Source organism: Cordyceps fumosorosea, assembly GCF_001636725.1.
Source record: "Cordyceps fumosorosea ARSEF 2679 chromosome Unknown scaffold_18, whole genome shotgun sequence".
NCBI lineage: Eukaryota > Fungi > Ascomycota > Sordariomycetes > Hypocreales > Cordycipitaceae > Cordyceps > Cordyceps fumosorosea.
Window position 1 is genome coordinate 1 of NW_017387318.1, and position 27,273 is coordinate 27,273.

Sequence of the window (27,273 nt, forward strand, 5' to 3'; positions counted from 1 at the left end):
ATTTTAATACTATTTATTAAATTTAATTAAATAAAAAAATAAAACTTATATACTACTTCTAGTATATTTACTATTAGATTATAAATAAAAAGTTATTTATTTAATTATTATACTATAAGTAGTCTAACTTCTTATATACTAAATAGTAGTAATAATCCTATAAAGTACTTTACTTAAAGGACTTTAGTTATATAATAATCCTTTTTATATTTTTATAAATATAGAATTATTATTACCTCTTTATAGAGAGTTTAGTAGTAGCTTACTATTATATAGGTGCTTATATATACTTAATATATATAATATAGGGGCTCTAATAGGTGCCCTAATAGGACCCTAATAAAGAGATAAGGAGGTTATAATAAAGTGGCTACTATATATAAGGAGGGAGTCCCCCCCCCCCTATTAGCTTTATACTTTAGACTACTAGACTATTAGTCTAGTTAGACTATAGTTTAAACTCTTATAACTATAAGGTTAATAATAATAGTATTTATATATAAATAGACTTTTACTTAGGTTAAAAAGTTTTAAATATTTTTTTTAGTCCTATTAAATAAGTTAAGTTTAAAGAACTTTAGTAAAGTAAAAGTACTATTATTAGTATTCTTTATAGTCTAAATTTAAATAGTAAGTATATTAATCTACTATTTTATTTATACTATAGTATTATTTAGGTTAGTTATTATACTATTAGTAGTAAATATTATAAAGGTTAATTATTTATAATTTTAAAAGTAACTTATTAAATAAGACTAATTAAAATCTAATAGTAGTTTAATCCTAATTTATAGTTAATCTACTTTTTAAATAAAGAGTTAGTTTAAATATATAAAGTATATATAAGTAGTTATTATAGTATAAGTTATATTAAAAGATACTCTCTTAATAGTAGAGTTATTATTTAGATTAACTAGTAGAGATCTAGTCTAGTTATCTACTAGAAATCCCCTTCTTTATATATTTATTCTATCCTCTACTATATTCCTAGGATCACTCTAGATTACTAGTAATCTTTATAATCCTAATGCCTATAGGATTACTACTAGCTCACTAGAATCCTTAGTGATCTAGTCACGTGACCTTATATTCTAATTAGGCGACTTATAGGTTCCTACCTAGTCGCTTCCTTAGGCCGCCTCCTAGCTGCCTTATGTATATTCTTAGTTTATAATATAGAGGTTAGAATAAATATATAAAAAAAGAGACTTCTAGTAGATAATTAGACTAGATCTCTACTAATTAATCTAAATAATAATTCTACTATTAGGAGATATCTTTTAAATATAACTTATATTATAATAATAGTACTCTATATATATTAAACTAACTCTCTTCTTTAGAAATAGACTAACTATAAATTTAGATTAAACTATTATTATATTATAGGAACTTTATAAGGAGATAGTAAGAGAGTTTTAGTAGATTATATATAGTAAGTAGTATAGTCTATTATTTTAACCTTCCTAATAGATTCTTTATTTATTCTAAATAATAGTAATTAATCTATTAAAGAATATAGTTAGTAGAAAGAAAGTAGAAAGAGAGATAGTAAGAAGATTATAATAATATAGTTAGAAAATAGTAGATAGTTTATAATTATAATTATATTACTCACTAAAGGAGAGAAGTCCCCCCTAGTGGCTATTTACTATATTCTCACCTTTATATGGCTGCTCTTTCGTACGTAACTAATAATAGATCGTGATAGAAGGTCGACCACGCGGATGCAGCGGCGTTCTAGAGGGCGTTGGGCCCGCTGTCGGCCGCCGTCGAGGCGGAGATGCAGAGCCGGGCGGACGAGAAGGTGGACGAGACGGAGAGGAACAGACAGCTGCTGTTTAGCGAGGATGCGGCCCGGAAGTTCGCAGAGGTCATGGAGGGAGATGCCGGCCCGCCGGAGCCTTAGTATTACAAGGGAGTTAATCTGGGCCATGGATGGAATTAAGTGGGATTAAAGTAAATAGATAAAAATGTGAAACAAATCCTCCCAGTAAGGAATGACGCGTGGTATTATGCCATCATGTACTCATGTACCTGACCAGCATCCCCAAACACGGCTGGATATATCCTCCGACTGCCCTTGTTACGAGGCCCCTTGGATGGGCTGAGCACTTTCTCGTAGAGCCTTCTTGTACACCATCGGACCCTGCGCCTCGTTTACGGCTTTTTCGTACGGAGAAAGACAATCGACGGCAGCGGCACACTGCTCACAGACGCGTCCACGTCAAACACCGTCTCCGGGCCGTCCTGCTCAAAGCCGAGTTTCATGTACACCCGTCTCCCCATCACCGACGCCTCGGTGACCGCCTCTAGGTCGCCCCTCTCCCTCGCCTCGCGCAGCCCCCATCTTACCAGCTCCGCGCCGATGCCGCGGCCCTGGTACCTCGGGTCCACCGCGCAAATGTCCAGCACCATGAGCGCCGGCTGCTCCTCCGCCGCCTTGGCCCTCACGGTCGCCCAGCGTTGCCGGTGCATGGCGCGCATGACGGCCGCCCAGTGCCGCTGCTGCGCCGGGTCGTCCGGGTACAGTTCCTGGATGCTTAAGTCGGCGCCCTCGTCGGCGGTCGGCGGGTCGCCGTGGCCGGGCACGACGGACGCCTGCTCCCACACGGCCATGCCGGCGACGGCGCGGAGACCGGGCGCGGCGGGGTCGGCGACGGTGGCAAGCAGGAAGACGGTGTTGGGCTTGCCGTCACGGTTGGTGGTGGCGTTGGTGAAGCGCGCGGCGAGGCGGGCGGCGCCCTTTTGCTTGCCGGCGGGCGTGTCCCAGCCCGGGTTGGTGCCGATGAAGACGCCGTCGCGGGTCTGGTGCCCGAAGGCGTGGCACATGGGCTCAAAGGCTTGGGCGACCTCGTCGGCCGTCCCGGCGACTTGTATTTGAAAGTCGAGATGGTCTTTTGTGGTGGACATTTTGATTTTGTAGAATGTGATGCTTTTGGGTGCTTAGATGGACCTCAATATGGAATACGTGGACGGTGATTTATACATAGCTCGACCGCCGTGGAGCTGCGAGCGCAGCGACGTATCGTGCTGAATCCATATCCGTACATGTTGCTCGTATGGCCGGCATTAAGGCAGGGATTTGCTTCGCCACCGACGCCCTCTCTTCCCGGCCAGAGAACTCAACAAACTTGACGATGATGACTCTTTCTTTGGTGGATACGTTCGGCGAGCCATGTCCGTGCTAGCGTTGGGGATGCCGAGACCTGAGCAAGTGTTTGGCAAGGCGTGGACAACCCACAGAGTTACAGCCAAGCACTGCCAAGTCTAATATGATACTGGCAACTCATTCGTACTGTCACAGCCACCATCCCGCGGAACCCTCCCCGAGCCATGACGGGTGAAAGATACGCTGCGCAGGTGCTCGTGGTGTAGATGGACATGGCAAGACACTGGCACGGTCAGTCTGACAAGAAATTTTGCTTTCTAGGCAGAATTCTGAACTCTGTCAACTACCATTTTTATTTCTTTTTTATGCTTTTTTCCTTTTCGGGGAACTGAGACTGGGTGGGCGAAAGTTACCATAGGCGCACGGCCTACTGCATATAACCAGCGCAGGATTATATAGGAAAGTGTTCACTGTGATCGCTGCTCTGAACGAACAACAATACTAACTTTGAACTAAATATATGGATCTTAGCATGTACACTATTTATTGAGGAGCAACAATGACAAATTCTGGTAAGATAAAAGCGGACGGACTTTGGTGAGGATTCGGGTAAGTGACGAAGGCCGATACCCGATACCCGCGGTGGTTGGGGCGCTGCTCACACCAAGCACCGAAAAGGAGACCTGACTAGCCACAACAATTTGTTGCAACTTGGTTGAGTAAAAGAATCAAAGAAGGATGGGTATCCTAGTGTTACGGAATACGAGGATAATGTGGTGAAATGCCACACTAGGTTTTTCGCGGCCACGTGTCTTACAAGCCAGCGTAGCAAGGACCAAAGATGCGCAATGACGCTTGGGCATAAAAAAGGTACCAAGAATGGCACCGGATATCTTTCTCGCTCAATCTCGCTCAATCTACCCACCGCCAACGATGTTTCGGCCGCAGCGCCATGCTATCCCAATCGCAACGTGACCAATAGTGCTGGATGACCGACCGGCCTTGCTCAAACGACAACCAGCGCGCTATCTATATACAACCCATGCCATGGCCATCCAACAGTAGAGTTATAGTGTAGTAGAGTAAAGTATAGTACCAGCCGTGATATAAATATAGCTATTAATTGCGCAGCGCCTTGCTGCTTGCGTTTCGCTGTCCTTTTGCGCCCTCAGCCCCAGAGGCGTCCTCCAGCTCCTTGCCGGCCAGCATGCTCGACATGACGAACCACATGGGCGGCCCAGCCGCCGTGCGGCGATCCCCGGCGAGCGTGCGGAGGTCGACCGGCGCCCGTACCGGCTCCGGCTTCGGTTTCGATGGTGCCGGCTCTTCCGGTGCCGGTTTCGCTGGCGCCGGCTCTTCCGGTTCCGGCTTTTCTGGTGCCGGTTTCGATGGTGCCGGTCTTCTCAATTTTGTCAGATCTCGTTAGCGCGCGCCAGGCCAAATAGAACAACGTACCACGCGACTCTTGTGCTCACTCTTCTTCTTCCGGAGGCGCCGGGATGAAGGCTGCCTTGGCCAGCGCAATCTTGCCCACGATGCCGCCGGCGACGGTCGTCCCGTCGACGCTCTCCTTGGTTTTCTGGGACACCTTGGCGTAGTTTGCCAGCTGTATGTCATTTTTGCTGTATCCCGTCAGTGACTCGTTCCATCTTCGGCGGGTGAGCGAAACTTACGGGTTGATGACCATGACCTGGCCGGTCTGGCAGTGCGGCCCCGTCGCGCAGTACAGGAACATGGCCTCAGCCGAGTTCACCACCATGTTGAATGTGCCGACCTCCTCCTGGCCGTCCTGGAAGGGTATGTGCCCGCTGTGGATGGCGGTCGGGTCCGAGGCCTGCATCGGCGCGCACCCTTCCGTCTCCTTGCTCTGCGTCACCGTGTGGTTGCCGTTGCTGAACTGGAACTGCACGATGTCGCCCACGTTGGCGCGCACCAGGTTGGGCACGAACAGGTCCTGCGGCCCGCCGACTACCACGGGGATCAGCACGTTGCCCGTCGTGCTGTTGGAGACGACATTTCTGCGGACTGTTCTCATCTTGATCAGCTTTTGTCACAGGAAGTTGTTGGCTGGGTAAACCATCCTCACTTCTGATGCCTCTTCTGTAATGATGAGCTGCTCTGGCGACGGCCGGGTCAGGAAGGACGCCAATCGCCACTGCTGAGGCGTATACCAGGTTGGAAATCTTCATCAGTCCTGCCGATGATTCCTTTTTTGGGTTGCTGATGATCTGATCAACAGCAAGATGGGATGATTCTTTCTCAATCAGGTGTGTTGTTGCATTTAGTATCGGCTCATCTTAGCCGTGCAGCATAGTCAGGGCCCGTATCAAGGAGACCTGGCTATATATGTTATCCGGGCTGACATCTTTTCGTCTGGTGAATGGCCTGATTAAATGCTTGACTATTATGCAATTTCCGCTACTGAAACCCAAATTTAACTACAAGACACTAGAAAAACCTTGTTATTGAGGCATTTAGAGTTTTGTGCTAAAGTATTTCGTTGCGAAACCAGTTTCGGAATTCGCCCCCATGTGTCACATCTTCTGCAAGTGGCGTCTTTTTATTTTCCGCGCTTCATCTAAGCGGGCGGGCGGCTATGGCAGCCTATAGGTGAGTTGCGGCTAAAACTCGATTTGCATTCTTATCTTAAGTTTTACGCTCCAAGTACACACTAAGAGCGTACGTAAAGGGTACTTAATACAGTTATAGTTAGAAGGTTGACCAGCTAAGTAAGGAGTCGATCTTTTTTCAACCACAAGGTAGCTAGCTAGCCAACCAGTCAGCCAGCTAGTTAACCAGCTAGTCAGCGAGAAGGTCAACCAGCCAGCCAGTTAACTCGAAGGTTAACCAGCCAGTCAACTAGAAGGTCAACTAGGAGGTTAACTAACTAGTCAATGAGCCAGCAAGTCAACCAGAAGGTCAACCAGCCAGCCAGTCAACCAGAAGGTCAGCCAACCAGTCGTCAGCCAGCCAGTCAACCAGAAGGTCAACCAACCCGTCAGTCGGCCAGCTAGATAGTCAGAAGGTTAACTAATAAGGTAGGTAAAGAGGGTACATAGCTCAGGGGGTATAGAGGTACCCACTTAAAATCCCTTATAGAAATATTATATAACTAAAATAGATAAGATCACCTTTACAAGAATGAAAATCGCCTCTAACCCCACATGAGGGGTGAAATGAGTTTGGGCCGCAACTCACCTATAGGCTGCCATAGTCGGCGGGGATAACCATAGGGATAACTCTACAGTCACCTTACAATCGCGGGCAACCCCCCGGTTGATCTATCACCACACATCAGCCGAGTCATGGTTGCCGCATAAGCTGGGTGTCCTTGCGGCGGCACCGAAGGTTTTTGTCTCAACACCTGTTTTGGGTTGTCCTCGTAAAAACACCAGACTAGCGAATATCACCAGTCAGGCAACAAGAACTGCCCCTGAGCACCGGAACGAACTCGATTTTCACCACACGGAACAGGATTCCGACAGCAACGTGGCGCAACGAGGCGCCGTTGTTGATTATAAACCCTGTATGGCATCACAACCCCCCCCCCGTTTCACTCTCGTAGGTGTACGAGCTGTTTCGAGTGATTGGTGATTGCCATGATCCTCTGACCTTGCGTGTCGTTTCAAGATTGGCGCAACAACATGCTTGCGTCGCTCCCAAAAAGAATCCTGTCCGGCGGTCCCAGTCCCCCTGCTCTCTCCTTCCCGCGGATTTTCATATGGGATGGAAGGTGGTTTCGAAGGTGATGGGCAGCGCTCCCTTATTACCGAATACCGAAGGTGCAACCCGACATGCCAAGACCGACTTGTCTCGCTACGTCATAAGGAAGGTTTTGACAGGAAACACGCGGCGGATCATCCACATACATGGTACCATCACGGTTGTTTCTCGTTCGGCTGAGGTGGCGTAACCAACCGACCATCCAAAGTAACCTAAAGTGAATGTAGCGGCATCGTCGTTGGCGCCATCATGGGGAAGTCCATGCGGGTAAATGTACCGCGATTTTATACAGAGCACCAACCCATAGAACATCTCAAGTATGGAGAGGATACATGAGTAGCGACATAATATCGCTGGCGAATTTTCACGGCGATGCCACATGCGAGTCGCCCTCCACAGGCGGGTAGCCAGTGCGCTGGGCGATGGATGGGCGGACAGACAGCGCACAGACTTAGGCCAGATGTCCTGTGGCATGGCAGTGCCGGCCGAAATGGGCCGAAAAGAGTCGGTAAACTAATGTTAGCATATATCATTGTCCTGTTACTGGCAGGGCTGCTTCAAGCGTCCGGCTGCGAAACCCGGCGAAGCTATGCACTACACCCGAGTCCCACCCGCGATGCATTGTGTTGCAACAACAGAGAAAAAGAGTATACTGAAAGGGTGGACTTTCATGGAGCTTTGTCTGAGTCGGCAACAGTGTCTATCGACGCCTCGTATGTATATATATACGCTTGTTGCTTCTCTCATCATTAAACATGACAGAATTGTGTTGACATTCGCAGGCGTCTTTGGCTTTCTCATCCTCTTCCGTTCCTGGTGGCACCATCCCAAGATCCTGGAGATCAATCACTTTCATTCTACCTCTACTTATTATTAAAACATCATCTTTTCTTCCTATTCTTTCTTCTTCCTTCATCATGATGCGCTGGACGGCATCCCTTCTAACGGCTGCGCCGCTCTTTACTCTGGGCTCCGGCCACGCCGTCATTCTTAATGCTCAAGGTGTCCAAGGATCTCCCCCTAGTGTTGGCTTCCAAGGTAAACATTGTCGATTCCTTTCTTCTTCTTTTTTTCCAAATCCTCTTTTTCTAAAACATTTCGTCAGTCGACCCCGCCGTTGCCCGCAACTGCATTACCATCAACCCCTGCCAACAAGACACGACCATCATCCGCGACGCGGAGATTGTGGCCAATGTCGCAAACCAGTGCGGTCGGACAGAGCTCACAGGAAACATTGACGTCGGCGAGAACACGGAGAATGCCCTGGCAGCAGGCGCAGTCACCGAAGTCGAGGCTGGCAGTGAGATTGTCGTCACTCTCCACCAAGTCAACGCCGACGGCGCCGGCCCCTTCTTCTGCGACATTGATCAGACGAGTAACACGGGCCTCAACCTCCAGGTGTGTAACACTTGCCAGGGAGTCTTTGCTTGTCCAGGATGACTAACTGGATGCGCAGAACCTGACGGTCCTCGACAACGTGCCCGGTGTCAACGGCCTGTCGCAGGCCAAGGCGCAGGCCTTTGACATTCGCGTGCAGATGCCTCAGGACCTCAAGTGCACTGGTGGTGAGTTGCCTCCAAATATCATGCGAAGAGAGAGAGAAGACGAGCTAACAGGAATAAAGCTTCTACCGGAAACGTGTGCACCGTTCGCTGCCGCAACAACGCCGTGGCCGGCCCTTTTGGCGGCTGCTTCGCCGTGCAGCAGAAGAACACGGAGCCGACGGTCAACAGCCCCAACACCATCACCACCGCGCAGCAGCTGAAGCCCGTCCTGGACCAGGTGCAGGTGAACCAGAAGGACTTTCCCGTCGCCGTCCAGGCCAACCAGGAGGCCGGCTCCGACGAGGCCGCCCAGAACTTGAAGGCCGTAGAGGCGCTCCTGGGGTCCAAGGTCATCACCAAGCCGTCGCCGCAGGAGACGCCGAATGTCGACCTGGGTGGTGGCAACAGGCAGAACCAGGGCGACCGCAACAACCAGAACCAGGGCGACCGCAATAACCAGAACCAGGGCGACCGCAATAACCAGAACCAGGGCGACCGCAACAACCAGAACCAGGGTGGCCGCCAGAACCAGAACCAGGGTGGCCGCCAGAACCAGAACCAGGGCGACCGCGGTGGTCGAGGTGGAGCGGGAGGAGCGGGCGGAGCGGGCGGAGCGGGCGGAGCGGCCGGCGACCGGCCCGGTCAGTCTGGTCAACCTGGTCAACCTGGTCAACCTGGTCAACCTGGCAACAATTTTATTGGCGGTGATGGCGGCCGGGGTGGTCGTGGGAGTGCCAGCGGCCGAAAGAGACGCCTCCGTGTCTAGTCTGATTCACTCAGACTCAGTCACTGTGATAGCGAAGCGGGGGATTTAGGGTGTCTGGAAAGATTTCCATAGGCTTATTAGATGTAAATTTTCCGATGGTTGAAATACGTTGCGCTCTTTCCATCTGCCAAGCCAATGCTTGTGTTTCGTGTCTGTGTTTCGTCTCGTCGGCCCCTACCTGGTCACTCATTGACCGAATTAGTTTTTCCAAAGACTCGCGTAAATTGCAGCCGGTATTTGTAGTTGCTGCGAAACTCCAAACACACATCTACTTCCCCTTCTTGACGCGCTTGTTCTCCGCCGGTACCGGGGCCTTCTCTCCAGCGGTCTCAGAGCCCCCCGCGCGCCCGAACTCATAACGGAGCCAGAGGAGCGCGGTGGCTAAGGCGATTATGTTGGCAAACGCAAAGACGCTGAGCTCCGCCTCGGCCATCTCCTCCACCGTATACCCCACGCCGAAGAAGTCGTGGACGACCGCTTGAGGGAGCAGCGCCATGGCGACCCCGACAGCGTACAGCAGGATGAGGCTGGCCCTCTCGATGGAGATGACGGAGGCCCAGATGGTGTGCATGACAGCCCACCTGCGGTGGCGCGCAAAGTCCCTCGCCCGCGCTGTCGCAGCTGTCTTGTACATGGTAAGCCAGTAGAAGGGCACCACGAGCCAAGTGGTCACCTCGAACGTCGGCCACGGCACGGGCGACAGACCGTTGAGGTTGTGCAGGTGGAGCAGGTTCTCGTGGGAGTAGGCGTGCTTGGCGATGAAGAGCCAGGCCCCGGTGATGCTGAGGAGGAGGGAGATGGAGAGGAGGACGTAGCCGGCGGAGCGGTGCAGGGCGGGCCATTTCCTGCGGAGGCTGTCGACGTGTTGGAGGGGCATGCCGACGCTCCAGATGATGGCCGGGACGGCGTGCAGGCTGCGGTACGCCCACATCGGCGCCGTGCGTTGGCGGTAGGTGAAGAAGTGCTCGCCCGTCTGTGCTCTGTGTCAGTCGTGGCTGTATAGGCTGTTTGGGATTGGAGATGGAGGATTCGCCCTACCGGCATGCGACTGGTGGTAAAGACCCTCGCCTTCGGACCTCGCACTGGAAGCCGCTCAAAGAAGGCCAGAAGAGCTGCTGTTATCATGACCATGCACAATGGTACAATGATCTTTTGCGATATCCGGACCGGCCCCTTGACAGCCATTTTTTCCTGCTTCTTCTTTTCTTTTCTCCTTTTTGTCGATTCGGCGATGCTCGGACAATGTATCGTAGGTCTGAGAAAGAGCGATGCTCCTTCCTTATTTCAGTCAGCTGGGCACAGTACTGTAGTTACATATGGAGGTACCTTCCCCGCCCACGGGGATTGCTTTGTCGTCTTGTCCGCCCCAACCACTTATGCTCACGCTTTTATTGTTTTTGTTGGCTTAATATAGTCTCAAACCCCTCAGGTTCCTGATCTGCATGCACGGATGGCACCGAGAAAGAATTACAGAGGCTACAATTGGCTTGTGAAAGTCACTGAACCAAGCTTGCCCACCCGGCCCCGCCACTGTCCCGGCAGCCAGCAATAGCTGACTGGCACAGGCTTGTCAACGTTATCATGGGTCGGCTTGTTAATAACGCTATCCTAGGTCGCCTTGTCACGTTATCAAAGGCCGCTCAAACTAGTGGGATAAAGAAAAGGCTCAACAAAAGAAATGTGTTATTACAGCACTTTGAAACTGTCCGCTATTCCAGACAACGTCCCTACTCAACTTCACATTATGGAAGCCTACAAGTCATCGGTATACAAAATGCGCGAGTCGTATTAGCTAGTAATGCGCAGCCTACTAGAAAATGATGCCATTCAGGCAGTACAATTTACATCATCATCATCGTCGACTGTTTTGTATGGTAAGTACCCATCGGAAAAATTCAAATCTCGGGCAAAATTAGATACCTAGAGTCAGTTAGCATGTGTCTGTGTTCATCAAGCCCCCCACAAACCACCTACCAATCGCCTTAGCAAGAGCGAGACCAACACCCTTAGCGGAGGCCGGGTTCTGGCCCGTGATGATCTGCCCGTCTACCACCACCTTCTCGCCCCACGCCTTGTCCGCCTGATTCCACTTGGCGCCGACCGCCTTGAGCCGGTCCTCCAGCAGGAACGGCATCGCCTCTGCGAGCCCGACCTCCTTTTCTTCCTCGTTGGTGAAGCCGGTCACCTCGCGGCCCTGGAGGAGCGGCTTGCCGTCGGCGCCGTGCGCGTTGGCGAAGACGATCGGCCCGTGGCAGACGGCCGCGACGGGCTTGCCGGCCTGCACAAACTCCTCGATGAGCGCGATCGAGTGCTTGTCGTCGACGAGGTCGTACATGGGGCCGTGGCCGCCGGGGAAGAAGAGGCCGGCGAACTCGAAGGAGCGTCCGTTCAGGTCCTTGAGGAGCTCCGTGTGCTCCCACAGGTGGTTGTTCTTGAGGAAGTTCTGCGAGGAGGCGTCGCTCTTGAAGGCCTCGACGGAGCCCGGGTCCAGCGGGGCCTTGCCGCCGTGCGGGGAGGCGAAGACGAGCTCGGCCTTGGGGGAGAGGACATCGTACGGGTGGGCAAGCTCAGGCTGCAAGGCTATTTAGCGGATGTTGTCGGGCTCCCCAAGCATTCACATCGGGACTTGGGATTCGTCGGTCGGCACGAGTGCTGCTATTCTTACCAGGTACCAGCCAGTGGGCTTGTCAAGCTTGACAATCTTGTCAGCGCTAGTCAGGACGACGAGAATCTGAGGTGCCATTGTGGTTATGTTTATTAGCCTTATTGTGCACAGTTGGCGATGGTGGGAGAAAACGGTGCGCTTGGGTGCAGAAGAGCCTACATAGATATTTATTACAACCACGGCAGGCCAGCTCATCTAGCTTTCTTCCGCATTCCATCACCCTGATGACCGCTCCAGGCTCCAACTAGCGAGGCTCCACGGCACGCCTGGCTAGCTAGAGATGAGGTTCATTTGACGTCAGAATAGCTGCAAATGGATCACTAAGTGCTTTTGTGGCAGTAAAGTTGTTCTGCCCCGCGCCAGCTCATGTAACGTTGGCGCAGGCTGGTGCAGTGGCGAGGGCTTGAAAAGGTTTGAGTAGCTCGCCTCGATTGGGCCGTTCTTGGAGATGCAGAACGCCCAAGTCGCAGTAAAAGCGGTGCGATCCCGTCAATACCAAATAGATCTTAACGGGAAGCGTCGGTTCCTTCTATCAGCAAGTGTCGAGGAGTTGGAGTTGGCAATCAACAGCCAACTATGCAGTGCTATCCGTATAGTTAGTCAAGTTGCCACAGGCGTGTAGCTCGTTACCTATCAGCTCATACAAGCAACCAAAAAAATGACTGCATTAATTTCTTCCCAGCAGATGAGCGCTAATTACTGCTTTATTTACTTTGACAATATTTATTCTTTTTGTTTTATACCGTGCACACTCTCATCCGTCAAGTCCTCAGCCCAGCCAGCAGAGCGCGCCGCAACAAACCAATCAGTCCCCAGCGCGACAGTTGGAGTGAGTTGCCGTTAGGAACTCGGCACATCAAATTTATTAATTTATAGATGCAACTGATTTTTTAGATTTCTTTTAGATTTTTGCCCATTTATATTGCTAGCCAAAGGTCGTTGTCCTCAGAGGTGTTGACTTTAACAGAAAGTGAGGTATTTCGTGCGGCGCCAAGACTCACAAATGTCTGGGTGTTCAAGTATTGGGCGAATCATCATGAGATTTTGCTCATTATGCAAGGAAATTCAGCCGCAGCCGACCTTGACTCTCGGCCTCGATTTCAGCTCTAGTACAAATACCCGGGACCGCCTTTTCCATGAGCATGTTCTGCAACTTGCACAAGCGTTTGGACCGCCATCATTTTTGTCGCAACCATGGATACCATCCGATTCCTAGCCCAGTCCAAGTTCTCTGACTACGATCGCTTCCAGAAGCGTGATTTCCACCAAGTCCACTCCTCGGTGCTTACTGATCAGGCCAACATCGCCGCAGCAGGCGAAAAATTCCAGGAGTCAGAGTCACGAGGCCAAATAAAGCCACAGCTTCTAACAATAAAAGCCTCCATGAGTGGGGAGTCCACCTTGTCGCTTCAGGAAATGGACGACGAGCATATGCTCAAGCATCTCAGTCTACCAGAGAGTCAAGGACCCGGTGCATCGCTGTCCTTGATAGTGGTGCCGTACAACACACAGAATTGGTCATTCGACACGAGCAAAGCTACCTTTCTCAAGCTCTTTGAGCTGTGCGCCCTCGATCCGGCCGCCCTGGACCCCATACGGTACCCGGCCTGGGGTATGCACATCTTCCGCCAGCCCCATCACTGCGCGACGTATTATCTGGGCAGCGTCCTCGGCATCATGTGCTGGTCCTTTGATCCGAGGACGGCCACGACGCGCGGCATCGTCGTTCCCCGATCGACCCTCGACACCGGTCACGCCAAGGATACTCTGGCCCGCCTCGTCAAGCTGCTCACCCTGCAAAAGGAGCACATCCACACGCCGCACACCCTGACCTTTGTCCAGTTGATAGATCTCGTCTCGACAGTGGAGGAGCTGCTGTCGCGGGATTTGACAAAACTGGCGCAGATCGAGCGGATGACTGGGCACGGGCTGTGGACGAGGAGCCTGGAAGGACCCGAGAAAGAGTCGGACCCATCGCGGGAGCTCGCTTGGCTGAAGGAGGCGTCAAAAGTCATCGGAAACAAGTCCATGAATAACTCCCGCTATACGTATCTGCTAGACATTGTGGAAGCGGCGGTTCGCGACGTGAGATTGGACGACAAACTGGCCGAGGGCGTCTACCGCGAGACTGGCCCGGAGCAGCAGCAGTACACCCGGTACCAGTCGGACGCCAAGTACAGGCTAGAAGCTTTCCAAAACCTAGAGCGACGTGCATCGAGGCTCCGACCATCACTCATTTACCACTCGAGCAGGTTCAGCGGCCAGGCGACCGTGGTGAGTTCCGCCCCCTTCTCGCACCCGGTCGCACCGCAAGGCTGCTAATCACAACGAAGATTGCCTCTCTCATCTCTCACGCAGATGCCAGGACTGGCATGAAAATAGCCGAGGCCAGCATGGAGACGGCAGAAGCAGCAAGAAAAGATGCCTCTGCGATGAAGACTCTGGCGGTCATTACCATGCTATTCTTGCCGGCCACGTTCCTGGCAGCCGTGTTTGCCATGCCGTCGCTTCAATGGGATAAGGACGAGGTCATTGGGCCGCGTTTCTGGATTTTCTGGGCCATAGCAGTCCCCTTGACAGTGGTCGTCTTCATTGCGTGGTTCGTCTTGAATCGCCAGACAGGAGTGTCACGGCGCCCCGAGCGTAATGTCGCTTCTGTGGGACCAGTTTGACTGAAGATGCTTGTTACCACTCTTACACCCTTTCATTCGCTATGCTAAGTGACTTCAAGTTATACGCCAACGTTTTGTTTTTGGGTTCATGCCGCATTTCATCGCATCGCCAGGCCGTGGCCGGCCTCGAGGCAGTAGGAGAGCAAGCTGTCTGCGCGCTCTCAAGCCTCATTCGAATATCCATCATGAAGTCGAAACCCCATCATCAGCAACCCCTCTTCCCAAACTTACAGCTTCTTTGTTGTCAATATATCCGTCTGCTTCACGTAGTTTTCGAACAGCTGAATATCCCTCTCGAGCTCGGCCAAGTTGACCGTTTCGTCCTCGACGACCAGGTTGATGTGCAGTTTCTTCTTGCCATGACGAGCCGGCAAGAACTCGGACGTACCCCAAGCCAGGCCATCCCTCTCGATGCTGCGCACGGCGCCCTCCATTAAAGCCAAGTCGACCTCCTCTTCTGGGCGAGGTAAGCAACACAGTCCAACCAACGTACATTTTTTGAGCTTTTACGTACCCCAAGGTATGACTTCCAGTAGAAGTTTTGACTTTGCGGTGGCAGAGGGCCTGGCCGCCCGTCTCTTGCGATCCTCCGCCAGGCGGTTCGCCTCGGCCTCGGCTGCCCCGGGGCCGTAGGCGGTGTAAGGCTTCGCCGGGTCGCCAGGGAGCTTGTAGAAGACGGGGAAGTGGCTGTCGGCGGTGTTGAACCAGCGCCGGGCGTGCGGGTACTTGACGGCGTCGGGGGGGTCGATCAGTTGCCTGCAGACGGCCGCGTCGGCCTGGGTCATCCAGTAGCTATCGACGGAGTGAGTCACCAAGGTGGTATGAGTGAGTCGAGGAAAAGGACGGGGAGCAGAGCGCAAGGTTACAAAGTGCTTGCTCCGTCGTCCCTGTAGGTCTCGAGGGGGGAAGAAGAGGGTAGACTGTGACATACCCGTCGATGAAGGAGCGGTTGGCCAGCCAGGTGTTGAGTTCTGCATCTCATTAGGTCGCCATGTCAAACCAATCGCATCAACGGGCCACTACATACCGTCCAGACCTTCATGCGTGTAGAGGTCACTGAAGCCCATGATGGCGGTATCAAAGTTATTGGTGGCGAGCGATGGAGGGAAAGCGTCTGACTATTGAGATATTGACAAGTTAAAAGAGTAAAAAATTACTGCTGTTCAGACTCGAAAAACGAACCCTTTTACAGGATATTTGTTTGCCTCGTGTGAGCCACTACAGCTGCCGCGTCAAAGAACTCATGCGCAAATAATAAGCATAATGTGGGATTCCTCTGCCATTTTGCCTTCTCTGGCAGAAAGGAAGATTCGATGCCAGGCCTCGCGCCAAGAATCCCCTTTCTTCAAGGCCACGCAACGTGACTCGGACAAGCCCGACGCTGTCTCAGGCGGCTGATCAGGTTGCCGGCGTCGGTCATGGCAAGCCGCAGCCGGCCGTCGGGCTTTCCCGCTCCCGTTGATGCATATGCAGGCAGTAAGCAGTAACCCGGCTTGAATTGTCTCCAGTTTGCGACTTTACACGTGACAAGTATGGACACCAGCAGCTGTCCTCGTTTATGTCCTCGCCGATACCCATTTTCTTTGGTCAGGGCGCAAGCATTCGCCTCGTTCTTGCGGGCGCAGTGCGAGGCGAGGCCGGCGACCTCCCTCTGCCCTTTTTTTAGTAACAGTGTCAAAGAAAGATTCATCAATTTGAAGCTCAATTGTTCAAGCCCTCCTCTCGGTAATATACTTTGAAAGAGTTGGTAGCGGCTAGCCGGTCCCATTCTCTGTGGCTCCGTCATCATTCGTGCAGCATCGTCCATCACAACATGCTCATACAATTGCTAGCCAGTGGTGAAAAGTCAAACTCAGTATGATTAAAAGTGTCATTTCATCAGAGCTCGTGTACTGCCCAGAATCCTGTTTCCATATCCTGCTTGTCTGCCCCTCAGAGCACCTGTCCAGCCCCTTCGCCCTACTTTGCAGTTCCTGCAGCTGCCACCGCGGCTTCCAATTCTTTTAGAAAATTCGCAACGTCGGCGAGGCGCTTGGCCTCACTCGCCTTCAAGTACCACGTCACCGCTGACCGCGTCCCCCTCGTGTCGTACGGCCGCCCGCGCATCCACAGCGACCACTTCTCCAGGGCCGCCGCAGCGCGCTCGGCCGAGACCTCGAACCACTCCTTGTGCTGTTGCTTGCAGCGCTCGCAGTACACCCGCACGCGGTGCTCGGCGAGCTCGGCGTGAACCAGCCGCTCCACGCGATGAGCATGCGGCACAGCAACCGCCGCCGTGCCGGCGGGGGACGGATACAGCACCACAGACTCCCGGTGGCAGTCCTTCTTCCATTTCTCCACCCGCTTGGTGACGTCGCCCGTCGTGAAGCCAATCTTGACGAGGTTCTCGTTCCCAGCGACTTTGTAAAGGTATACAAAGCCGTCGTAGACCTCGCTTTCGGACTTGTCACCGGCGGTGTTCAAAGACTGCTGCGCAATCTCGCGAATCTCGTCAACGGCGGACTTGCCCTCGTCGAGTATGTCACCTGCTCCGAGAATCTTCCACTCGCTCGTCTCATAAGTGGTATTCCAGTAGGTTCTCGGGTCGCCGAACACTTTCTTGCTATTTGGCGTAGGTGGGGGAGATGGGAGTCTGCCGTCATGGGCCGTGTGGTCAGCCTCCCTCTCCCTCGCCGTTGCTTCCTTGATCATCGCGGTATCCTTGTTCCTCCTGTTCAGCTCAGCCTGACAGGCCACATAGAACCTGTTCACGCGCGCCACCCATTCATCTTGCTGCTTGCAGGACCATTTTTGGTGCACATAGCACAGCAGGTGGTGTTGTAGGACCGTTTTCAAAAAGGTCAATGGGTGATCCTTGTCAGTTGGCTCCAATGCCACTTGTATCATTCTCTCAATCGTCTCGTCGGCGTAAAACCAATCTTGATTTCCAATCGGATTCTTACAAGGCTTCCCCTCTTTCTTTGCTATGGCGGTGCACTTCGCTGGCCTACCTCCTAATATGTCTCGCAGGAGCTTCTGGACGGAAAGCATACGTGGCCCGCCTGGTAGCGCGACCATCCAATGACGGACTCGGGCTTCTCGGAATGGCGGGGGGTCGTGATAATGGCAATGAACCAACTTGGCGAGATCATCGAGGTGCGCCTCGACCTGAAGTGACGAGTTGCTGGCGATCCAAAGCAGCATTATGGTGCTATCAATGCTCTTCCTTTTCTTAGTCGATATCTTTTTCTTGCAAGATTGACCGTCCTTCCTGGTAGCACCGCATTCCATACCGGAGAGAGAAAGCGCTTCTCTCCAAATAGCGAGTTCCGAAGCCTCCTTTGCGGACTCGGCTTCGTGGGCTTCGCAGGCCGTGGATGCGGCGGGTGTGAGCGGGCGGGCATCTCCATCTTCCTCAGGCGTCACTGGTCGTTCTGTCGGATCGCTGAAGTCGGTGGCCAACTTGAAGTTTGCGATTGCCAGTGCTTCCCGGGGGGCGGCAGGTCTACCTACCACCTTGACTGACTCGGGCGAGGCTGGAGGGCTGGGATAGGCGTCCACGGGCGGCGGCCCAGTCGCCGCACTCTGAGATGCTGACATGATTGATGAACGACTACTGCGCGTCAAAGCTGCGGCACAAGATGCTCAGGTCAAAAGAAAATAGTGGCTAAAGGGACTGACCGGCCAAACTTTTGCTCAAAGGTGAGGGAAATGAAACAGTCAAACGCTCCGCTGTCAAACCCCTCACTTTGGCAGCGCGTACAAACGGAGCCTGGTTGGCTGGATGCACCTCACATACGCCACGCATAAATTTTATGGCCTCATTTTTACTGTGGCTGTTTGTGTGTTTTCCCATCATTCACACTGCTCGGTTTTCGAGCCTTGCTCTACAACGAAGGCTTGGGGGGGCCAAGCACTGACTGGGTGCGACGCCACCACAAACTACAGCGACTTGTTTTGACTGGCGACAGCCTTGCGGCCATACGCACCGCTTTCGGTAATATTGACGTGATATAAAATCATTCTCCTTTGTTACTCCTTGATTCGGAGTCATCTTTTATATTAGGCATCCACCAGTCATATTCCCCTATTTTCCCACACTGCAGATCCCCGTTGGACAAAAAGGTGGCGGGGCGCCAACCATATCGACGATGACCTCATTTTGATGCCATGGACAAACAGCCACGGAATTTAGTATCCAATCCAGACTTTACTTAAACTTTGATATAACATCTATTTATTTAAAGCTCCAATGTTTATCTGAGCTAGTTCATTTACTTTTCCGTCACAAGGGTTCATCCAATTCCGTGGTTTACAATGTCCTCGAGGGCAGCGAAGAACGGTCCCAACTACTTCAATCAGAGCGATTCTGAAGATGCAGTCGACTGGACAACTGGGCCCCGAAATGTTCCCGTCACGCCTGCCTTTGGCCGTGAGAAACAAGAGTATCAGGCCAAAGCTAGCTCTGAAAAAGCAAAACAGGACTATTTCGGGCTCTGCCCCTCGCTAAAGGGAAATGTCATTTCCGCCACCTTCACCATCCCGCATATCCTATACAGGAAGGGCAAACAGGTAGAAAGGGTGAGAAGCGCCGTTCAAGGTTACTGCGACCTTTTGATGTTGATTCATGTAGTAGGACACTGGTCACGGTTTCTGGCAGTCTGGTCATTTCGACTGCCTGTCGCACTTGACCAATAGCCGCGTCACTTCCCAGCACATCGTGGTTGCCTGGCCGGGCGAAATAATCCAGTCTGGAGCCAATTCTCCCCCTTCATCCGCCACACCGACTCCCACCTCGATCGCTCCGGACGGCCACGCGCAGAACAACGACGACCCGAATCCCGACAGGGTCGTCTTCGTCAGCACCGAAGAGCAGGAGCAGCTAGAAACGGACCTGCGCCAGGGCCGCGAGCACATCATCCCGGTCTGGCTGTGCGCCGCCACTGGACGCAAAGAGAACGGCATCGAGCTCCAGAACCAGTCCCGATGGAGAAGATATGCCGAGCACGACTTGTATCCGCTCTTCCACTACAAGCAACGGGAGCCGACAGGTGGCGGTGACGAGAGAGCCCGATGGAACGATTACCACTTCGTCAGTGAAGCCTTTGCTAACAAGATCTGCGCCGTCTACAAGCCCGGTGACACTATTTTGGTCCATGACTTCTACTTGATGCTCCTCCCTGGGATGCTCCGCCAGCGTCTCCCCTCTGCCCGCATCGCCTTTCTCCTGCAGACGCCGTTTCCCACGAGCGAGTTTGTGCGGTGTTTGCCCCATCGGCGGGAACTACTCGAGGGCGTGCTAGGAGCCGACCTCGTCGCCTTCCAGGCGCCCCTTTACGCGGAGCACTTTGCCAACTCGTGCGCCCGGATCTTGCAAGCGCGCGGTAGCGGACCGGAGCAGGTCCTCTACCGCGGTCAACGGACGCAACTCGCGCACATACCAACCGGCTTCGACATCCAGCAGATTACCCAGAGAGCATTCCATCCCGACGTGGACAAGCTGTGCGAGGAGGTCAGGGACTCCTTCTCCGGCAAAAGAATCATCCTCGGCCACGACCCCGTCAGCAGCCTGAGCGGGCTTGACAAGAAGCTACTGGCGTACGACCGCTTCCTGCGCGACCATCCCGAGTGGCGGGGACGGGTCGTCCTCGTCCAGCTCACCAGCCCCGCCGCGCTCGCCGACGCCGGCGCCGAGGAGGCCGACTTTGCGGCGCGGATCAGCCTCCTCGTCGGGGACGTCAACGCGCGCCACGGCTCGCTCGGCCACACGCCCGTGCAGCTGTCCCCGTTGCCGCCCCGTCGTGACGAGTACCTCGCGTTGCTCCGCCGGAGCGACGTCGCGCTCGTCACGAGCGTCCGCCAGGGCATCAGCACGACGGCGCTCGAGTACGCCGCGTGCCAGCGCGACGACGCGTGCGGCACTCTCGTGCTGTCCGAGCTCAGCGGCACCGCGGCGGGGGCGCTCGGCGCGGCGGTCGTCATCAATCCCTGGGACGTGGCAACCGTCGCGGATGCGATTTACGACGCGCTAACGGCGACGCGCGAGGATAGGGCGGCGCGGCATGAGGCGCTGCGCGGGCAGGTGCAGGACATGAGCGTGGAAAGCTGGGCAGCGAAGCTGTTTGGCATGCTAGACCGCATCCCGAAGAAGGACGATAATCATGAAGCCGTGTAAACATGTAGTTAGAGCAATGCCAAGGAGAGAGAGAAAATTAGTTTCTGATAAGATCCTGTAGTAAATACGTTGGTACACTGTGCCCAGACAGGTGAACAGTGGATGGTGGGTGAAATGAGCCTCCCAGACTGGGCAGTAAACTAGGTACAACGGAATGCGTAAGAATTGGTGGTCAAGGGGGCACCACCGGAGAAGTGAAGAAGCGCTCTGCTTGAATAACTCTATACTGCTACATCCAAAGAACAATATGCCACCGTCTACTCGGTCGAGCAGTCAATCGGATCCGCCTGGTCGCACCACAGCTGCGTGATTGGCGCTCCCCGCACGCCGCGCGCCAGCATGCGCTCGCGCATCTCGGACAGCCGCGGTCGGGCGTCGTACATGGACCTGTTCTGGCCCTGGGCGTCGAGCCGGCCGGACCACCAGCTCTCGCCTGCGGCGGCCACGCGCGGCCACGCGACGGTGTCGAGGCTGGTGCCGTCGACCGTCTCCGTCCACAGGGCCACCTCGCCGCCGATGACGTTGGCCGCCGCCTCGCCGGTGAGGCCGGCGCGCGGGTCCTGCAGGTAGATGAGGCGCCAGTTCTTGGTCGGCTGGCACCAGTCGTTGAAGGGATACGCTTTCTGGAGGGCGGGGCCGTTTTCGTAGTCGAGGAAGCTGCCGCGGCCACAGTCGAGGTACTGATATTGGTTAGCACTTTGCTTCTGCTCCCCGGTGGGATTTTTCTTCTTCTGTGCAGCTATAGAGGCTGTGTTCCTAGGGCACTTACGTAGGTATCAGAGTTGCTGACAACCACTTTGTGGCCGGCCTCGGCGAGCTGCTTGATCTTATCCCCTCCGAGCCACGTCTGCACCACAACGTCGGTGCCGATGCTGGCGTTCCAGTGGTTGACCATCTCTTCCCAAACCATGGGCACGAGGCCATGCTTGCGTACTTTATCGTGCGTGAATGAGATAAAGAGCTGCAGGAGAGGCATCAATTTGGACGTGTCTTCGGTGTTGAGATCAGGATCAAGAAGCGAGTTGCTTGGGTTGTATTCGTCTCCTCCAAGGTGGAAATAGGCTGCGTACGGCGACAAGCGCGGCAGCAGGTCCTCAAACAAGGTGGCGAGAAATTCTTCGACCTTTTGGTTACCGAGGCGTAATGCACCGCATGGGGGCTGTGCGCAGTACTTTGCGGTAGGACGCTGGTTGTAGGCTACAGAGAGGCCAGGATAGGCGAGGTCAATACCGACATGGCCCGGCATGTCAATTTCCATAATCACCTGCACGCCGCGGTGAACGCCATATTCCTGCAGGTCCGCGATCGCGGCCGGAGAATACGTCAGGTTCTTGCTGTACGCATGGCGCTCGGTGAGCAGAGGCAAGGCCGGGATCTCTATGGGCCACGACTGGGTATCAGTCATGTGCAAATGCAGCACATTCATCTTGGACATGGCGAGGCCGTCAATCGTGCGCTTGATATCCTCAATAGGAAACCAGTGGCGGGCAACATCGAGCAGCATGCCGCGGTGCGCGAACACGGGAGAGTCATGGATGCTCACAGGGGCCAGCTTGGTGTACCACGCATCGCCCAGGGTATGCCTGAAGAAGAGCTGGGAGAAGGTCTCAAGGCCGCGCAGCACGCCAATGGAGGAGTTTGCCGAGATGCTGGCCTTGCCGTCAAAGGTGACGTTGAGGGAATACGACTCGTCGCGCTGGCCGGCGAGCGGCTTGAAGGTGGTCGCGTCATCCGGGCCCGTCTGCGTGATGTCGAGCGACTTTAGGCGGTTCTGGTCCGTCGGCCCGCAGTGCGGCTCAAATTCGGAGCCGGGCTTATGCAGCATCCAGGGCACGTAGCCGTGATCGAAGATGGCGTCGAGGGCCCGCGCGAGGCCGCCTTCGACGATGGCCTTGGAGGTGAAGTTGGCGCCAGCAGGTGGCTTGCCGCCAGGCTGATAGGCAAGCTGTGGTGTTTGCGGTTAGTATTTGGTTTCATAAAACAGTGTCTCTTTCTTGGAAACATACCGCCGCGCCATTGTAGGTGACGCTGATGGACTTGTCGATGTAGAGTGTGGTGTTGCCGCTGGAAATGTCGACCGGGATGGGCCAGAGCGCCGCTACTGGCGATGCAGCGAGAGCCGCAGCGAGAAGCGAGGGCATACGCATGATTTGGTTTGGTGGAGTGGACGGAAACAAGAGTGATTAAGAATGACTAGAGAAAAAGAAAAATAGAGGAAAGCAGCCAGCTATTTTATGATTTCAAGAGAATTGAAGAAAGAAGGAATTCCCCGGCGTATTTAATCTTTAGAGCTGGCTACCAAGTACAATCAATGCCCTGGTGCACCCCCACGAGACGAGCGACATGAGCCAGCGGGCGCGACGCCTGGGCTTTGTGCTTTGGGGGTACAGAAGGTCAACGACCTTGACAATGCAATCAGCTGCTTTTGAAAGGTCTTTGCCAGGTAACATCGTCTCATGTGCGCTCTTTATTGTTTCAATGCGCCGGCCAGATGGTCTGTTTTCTTTCTCATGCATGCAAGCGCTTGAGCTTTTTTTTTCCCTGTTCTACTTTACATCGCTCCTCGGCTTGACGTCACCTTCACTTTCCTCTCTCCAGACCGCTCGCAAAGCTCCCCTCGGCTCCTCACCGTCCCGACCACTGGTCCCTCGTCTTCCTCTGCGCACTCGGCAGCAGCTGGTACAGCGACTCGAAGCTCTTGTGGTCCGTCGGCCACTCGTTCTCCCACTGGTCCGGCTCGAACTTGGGCGTGCCCACCACGTTGGGGAAGCTCTCCAGCGGCTTCACCCCGTTGCCGCCGTAGTACATGAAGTCGATCCTGTCCGGCGGCTCCTGCGACGCCGGGTGCAGCGGCGACCACGTGTCGGCCGGGTCCTGCGCCGGGTCCGGGTGCAGCTCGCGAAACGTGTCCTTGAGGCCGGCCGCGAGCGGGTACTTGGAGGTCGGCCACTCGTAGTAGCCCACGCCGCAGTGCGCGTCCCGCGTCGCCTCGGTCCAGTCCAGCTGCGACGGCGCGTTGAAGTCGCCTGTCAGGAACACGGGCACCCGGTCCGCGTCCGGCATCAGCTGGGCGATGCCCGCCGAGATGTCCATGATCTGCCCGGTGCGACCCGACTCGGCCTCGCGCCCCGTCACCTGCTCGGCCGTCATGTTGCTGAAGCAAAAGTCGTACGGCCCGTACGGGTCGTATCCGAGGTGCGCCGTGTAGAAGATGATCTCGCTGTCCTCGCCGTCCAGCTGGATGTGCACCCCGTCCGCCGCGCCGTTGGCCTCGAGCGCCTCCACGATCGGGTACCGCGACAGGATCGCCTTGTCGCCCTTGTCGTGGTGGTAGTACCCGAGCGCCTTGGCGAGCCGCGTGCCGGCGTCCCCGGGCTTGACCGTCTCTTGCAGTCCGATGACGTCCGCGTTGGTGCTCGCCAGGTAGCTGACCTGCTTGTAGTGGCTGTTGTGCACGAACGCGCCACCGACCCAGATGTTCATCGTCGTCACCTTGAGCTGGTCGACCATGGGCGCGTCCGCGGCGACCACAGGGACAGATACCTGGAGTGTCGTCTTGGAGCCGTTCTCGGCTATCGCGCCCACCACGATGGTCGTGGTGCCACGGTCGCCCTTGGCCGGCGTGCCCGAGATCAGGCCGTCGCTGCCGACCTCGACCCAGCCGGACTCGGACGAGTCCGAGAGGAGCGTGAACCGCGGCGGCTGCAGCCGGTTCTTCACCAGACCTCTCACGCGCGCGGTGAAGCGCTCCTTTTCACGGGCGTTTTGCGTAGTGAATTTACTCACGATGAACTCGATCGGCCCCGTCTCGCCGCGGTTCAGCGCCCGGACCGGACCGGCGAGCTTGTTGTAGCCGTTCTGAGCCAGGAACCAGGCAGAGTATTCGCCGGGATAGGCCCACGCAGGTTGGATCTGAACGGTGCCGCTGCTTTCGGGCGCGTAGGCCCAGTAGAGATACTGGGTGCGCTGCTCGGCGACGCTTGGGTCGTAGCCCTTGGGGTAGACGGCCACCCAGTTGGTCTTGTCGGGCACCGTAGTGCTGTAGTCGAAGGTGAAGGTGGGCTTTTGAGCGTCGAACTTGAGGGTACTGGTCGAACTACTGGCGCTGTCCGCCCTGACCTGCCAGGAAAGCAGCGTCGGTACCACTGCCGCGATCAGTGCTCGGAACTGCATCATACAAGTCTTAATGTTGAGGAAATCAAGACACAGCGGCCTACAAGGACCAGCGTCAAAGGGTACGCTACAGAGCTATTTATATATCTGAACTTCCCCGCTCTGGCTCTTTGTGTTATTGCTAACAGCATTCCATGTCAATGTTACCTTGGAAAGATAAACACTTGACAATTAATGGCCAAGGCCTCATCGTGGAGACAGACTTGGACCCAATATGGAAGGTTCCCAGTAGCATCTTGGCACAATGATAGGATGATCACCCAATGACTTCGTCTCCTAGCTCACCATGATTTCACTAATACGGTGGGTTTCTCTTAGGTTACCTTCACAATGCACTTGTCACTGGTGGCATCTATTTCTATTACGTCTAGTTGCGGTTCGCCGACGAACTAGTGAAAGCTGAGCCGAAAGCATCATGACCTACACTCGACCTTGAACTGGCAATCAACGCAGGCATGGACAAAGTTCAAAATACTGACCAAAGCAAGTGAGAGAGGGACCTGTGTTGCCTCGATGTGTCTCGTCGCAGCTACACCTGGCTGCATCCTCCAACTAGTTAACCGCGAACCCGAGAGGGTCCTCAGCTGTCAAATTTGTTTTGAACTGTCAAGAGTTGTTGTGAACTGTCAAAAGTTGTCCGCAGGAATGCGGCTCACCATGCAGATCCCGTTCCGCAGCGGAGCATCGGGCAAATCGGGAAAGGGCTGAGCAAATTTCCGTCAAACAAGATGAGGCCCGGTTATTGCATAACAATCAACTTGTTCGGTAGATTTTCATGGATGACATTGCGGTATTGCCTCTTTCTATACTGTTGGAACTGTCACACGAGCAGCTGCCAGTTCTTGAGATGCTAGAAGGCACTAACTAGTTGACCAATGTAACAATTCAGCCGTGTCTACTCCAGGAGAGGCAGGTTGCATCAATATAGTCATTGAGAGTCGATGGTTTTATATTTATACTTACAAAAAAAATCGATTCGTGTTGGGTTGTAATATTGTATGTGTTGTGCGATACGCATCGCAGCAGTGGCAACGAGAAGCTGTAGCTTCCACTTTTACTTAAAGGCCGCTGTAAACCGCGGTATGCCGCCGTTAGTGAGGGCACTGCAAAGTCGCATTCGTTGCATGTATCCGTACAGGTTTTGAATTGCGTGAGCGCCTAGCTAAACTCGAGACTGGATAGTTTTGAGATGATTGTATTCTAAAACCCCGACCTTTTTTGTTCCTCTCGTTCATGCGCGTTCTTCAGCTACAGACCCTCATTTCGCACCGGCGGACACTCCAATGTTAGATACGACTGTGAGAAGGAATCAACCACGAGGGAGCATTTGGTGCAAAAATTACACCCAGCCCGTTGTTCGACTCTCTTTTGCGTTGGCGAAAGTTCGCCGCGTAGAATTATTGCTATACGCAGTCAAGTTACAGCTGTTACGCCCCAGAATCCATCTATCTCGCCGTCTACCCTATAGCCAAGCACGATCTGAAATAATAGGGGCTGATCAGGAGAAAGACAGGGCCAAAATTATTTTTAGCTCGGTGTGTATTGGTTGTGTGGCGCGGCATGGCACCACTGTTGTGGGCTGCCGTTGATATTTTGCAGGGAGACTGGCGATATTGGATCCGGGGTGTGGACGAACGAGTGGCAGGCAGTGAGTGATTGAAGTTATTACCTGTTATTAAGTTGGTTATTTACAGGGCGGCATTCCTTGTCAGAGCGGTCAGTACGGATACTCCGCATCGGTGTACTGTCCTGTACGGAGCACCCCGTCCCGTATCCATGTATTGGGATAGAACGAAGGTTGCCGTCAGGGCAGCAGGAGCTTGCCGCATTTTTCGAGTAACGAGGGAGTGTCCCGATTGCTTGTCAGCGATACTGAGAATTGAAATCGGGGCTGCACTATTATTATTCTTGGGCAAAATTGGGTGACGATTGCATATCGCCGCAGATCTCGGGAGTGTGCATAATTCAGGCACAATTTAAGCACTTCAGGCACAATCCAGGCACAGTTCGGGGACATCAAGGGGCAAGCAGGAACAAATCTCCACCTCCAGCGCATCAAGTCCTTGCCATCCCTGATTATCCAGACCAAAAAGCCGCCTCAAACCCTGCAATGCGGCGGGCGCCAAACCAAAGCTGGCTTGGCGTCAGAGGCAGTGCTGTTTGTCTCACACACGGCGAGTTCCTTGTTATATTTTTTTTTGTACCGCTTTGGCGGCCATTTTGGCGTGACTGTTGTCTTTTGGCCAAGCCAGGGAAAACGCCGTCAATCACGTGCACCCGCGTCCTTACCTCCTCACACTCGTACTGCCTCACCTTCATTCCAGATCTCCGTTTGCTTTGTTCAACTCCATCTCCTTTATTCTTTCTTCCTCGTATTTCTTTCTTTCGTGTCTCTGCATCATCTCACCACGCCGTTCGTTCTTTATCACGGCTTTGTCACTCTTTCACAAAATTAGAACCATCT

The 27,273-nt window shown here is 53.6% G+C and overlaps 11 protein-coding genes across 11 annotated transcripts; 3 read left to right on the top strand and 8 right to left on the bottom strand.

Moving 5' to 3' along the window:
* Positions 1 to 2,160: 2,160 nt before the first annotated feature.
* On the bottom strand, positions 2,161 to 2,913 carry ISF_06677 (Acyl-CoA N-acyltransferase; the record flags this gene model as incomplete). The annotated part of the gene is made up of 1 exon (XM_018850281.1): positions 2,161 to 2,913. One exon carries the CDS (start codon positions 2,911 to 2,913, stop codon positions 2,161 to 2,163), a length of 753 nt encoding a protein of 250 aa, XP_018702321.1.
* A 1,318-nt stretch (positions 2,914 to 4,231) lies between these two features.
* On the bottom strand, positions 4,232 to 5,147 carry ISF_06678 (Cupredoxin; the record flags this gene model as incomplete). The annotated part of the gene is made up of 3 exons (XM_018850282.1): positions 4,232 to 4,511; positions 4,588 to 4,734; positions 4,786 to 5,147. The coding sequence occupies 3 exons, from the start codon at positions 5,145 to 5,147 to the stop codon at positions 4,232 to 4,234; spliced, it is 789 nt and encodes a 262-aa protein (XP_018702322.1).
* A 2,605-nt stretch (positions 5,148 to 7,752) lies between these two features.
* ISF_06679 (hypothetical protein) lies at positions 7,753 to 9,145 on the top strand (the record flags this gene model as incomplete). The annotated part of the gene is made up of 4 exons (XM_018850283.1): positions 7,753 to 7,873; positions 7,941 to 8,233; positions 8,292 to 8,400; positions 8,460 to 9,145. 4 exons carry the CDS (start codon positions 7,753 to 7,755, stop codon positions 9,143 to 9,145), a joined length of 1,209 nt encoding a protein of 402 aa, XP_018702323.1.
* Positions 9,146 to 9,413: 268 nt separating this feature from the next.
* Positions 9,414 to 10,330, bottom strand: ISF_06680 (hypothetical protein; the record flags this gene model as incomplete). Its single annotated transcript, XM_018850284.1, has 2 exons — positions 9,414 to 10,118; positions 10,184 to 10,330. 2 exons carry the CDS (start codon positions 10,328 to 10,330, stop codon positions 9,414 to 9,416), a joined length of 852 nt encoding a protein of 283 aa, XP_018702324.1.
* A 727-nt stretch (positions 10,331 to 11,057) lies between these two features.
* Positions 11,058 to 11,888, bottom strand: ISF_06681 (ThiJ/PfpI family protein; the record flags this gene model as incomplete). Its single annotated transcript, XM_018850285.1, has 3 exons — positions 11,058 to 11,065; positions 11,120 to 11,717; positions 11,811 to 11,888. The coding sequence occupies 3 exons, from the start codon at positions 11,886 to 11,888 to the stop codon at positions 11,058 to 11,060; spliced, it is 684 nt and encodes a 227-aa protein (XP_018702325.1).
* Positions 11,889 to 13,004: 1,116 nt separating this feature from the next.
* ISF_06682 (hypothetical protein) lies at positions 13,005 to 14,482 on the top strand (the record flags this gene model as incomplete). The annotated part of the gene is made up of 2 exons (XM_018850286.1): positions 13,005 to 14,084; positions 14,144 to 14,482. 2 exons carry the CDS (start codon positions 13,005 to 13,007, stop codon positions 14,480 to 14,482), a joined length of 1,419 nt encoding a protein of 472 aa, XP_018702326.1.
* Positions 14,483 to 14,709: 227 nt separating this feature from the next.
* ISF_06683 (Translation elongation factor EF1B/ribosomal protein S6) lies at positions 14,710 to 15,549 on the bottom strand (the record flags this gene model as incomplete). Its single annotated transcript, XM_018850287.1, has 4 exons — positions 14,710 to 14,939; positions 14,997 to 15,274; positions 15,414 to 15,453; positions 15,510 to 15,549. The coding sequence occupies 4 exons, from the start codon at positions 15,547 to 15,549 to the stop codon at positions 14,710 to 14,712; spliced, it is 588 nt and encodes a 195-aa protein (XP_018702327.1).
* An 892-nt stretch (positions 15,550 to 16,441) lies between these two features.
* On the bottom strand, positions 16,442 to 18,061 carry ISF_06684 (DNA-binding protein; the record flags this gene model as incomplete). The annotated part of the gene is made up of 1 exon (XM_018850288.1): positions 16,442 to 18,061. The coding sequence occupies one exon, from the start codon at positions 18,059 to 18,061 to the stop codon at positions 16,442 to 16,444; it is 1,620 nt and encodes a 539-aa protein (XP_018702328.1).
* A 717-nt stretch (positions 18,062 to 18,778) lies between these two features.
* Positions 18,779 to 20,636, top strand: ISF_06685 (trehalose-phosphatase; the record flags this gene model as incomplete). Its single annotated transcript, XM_018850289.1, has 2 exons — positions 18,779 to 19,042; positions 19,098 to 20,636. 2 exons carry the CDS (start codon positions 18,779 to 18,781, stop codon positions 20,634 to 20,636), a joined length of 1,803 nt encoding a protein of 600 aa, XP_018702329.1.
* A 257-nt stretch (positions 20,637 to 20,893) lies between these two features.
* Positions 20,894 to 22,783, bottom strand: ISF_06686 (beta-hexosaminidase beta chain; the record flags this gene model as incomplete). Its single annotated transcript, XM_018850290.1, has 3 exons — positions 20,894 to 21,316; positions 21,406 to 22,581; positions 22,643 to 22,783. The coding sequence occupies 3 exons, from the start codon at positions 22,781 to 22,783 to the stop codon at positions 20,894 to 20,896; spliced, it is 1,740 nt and encodes a 579-aa protein (XP_018702330.1).
* Positions 22,784 to 23,261: 478 nt separating this feature from the next.
* ISF_06687 (exonuclease III) lies at positions 23,262 to 24,809 on the bottom strand (the record flags this gene model as incomplete). Its single annotated transcript, XM_018850291.1, has 1 exon — positions 23,262 to 24,809. One exon carries the CDS (start codon positions 24,807 to 24,809, stop codon positions 23,262 to 23,264), a length of 1,548 nt encoding a protein of 515 aa, XP_018702331.1.
* Between the last annotated feature and the right edge of the window lie 2,464 nt (positions 24,810 to 27,273).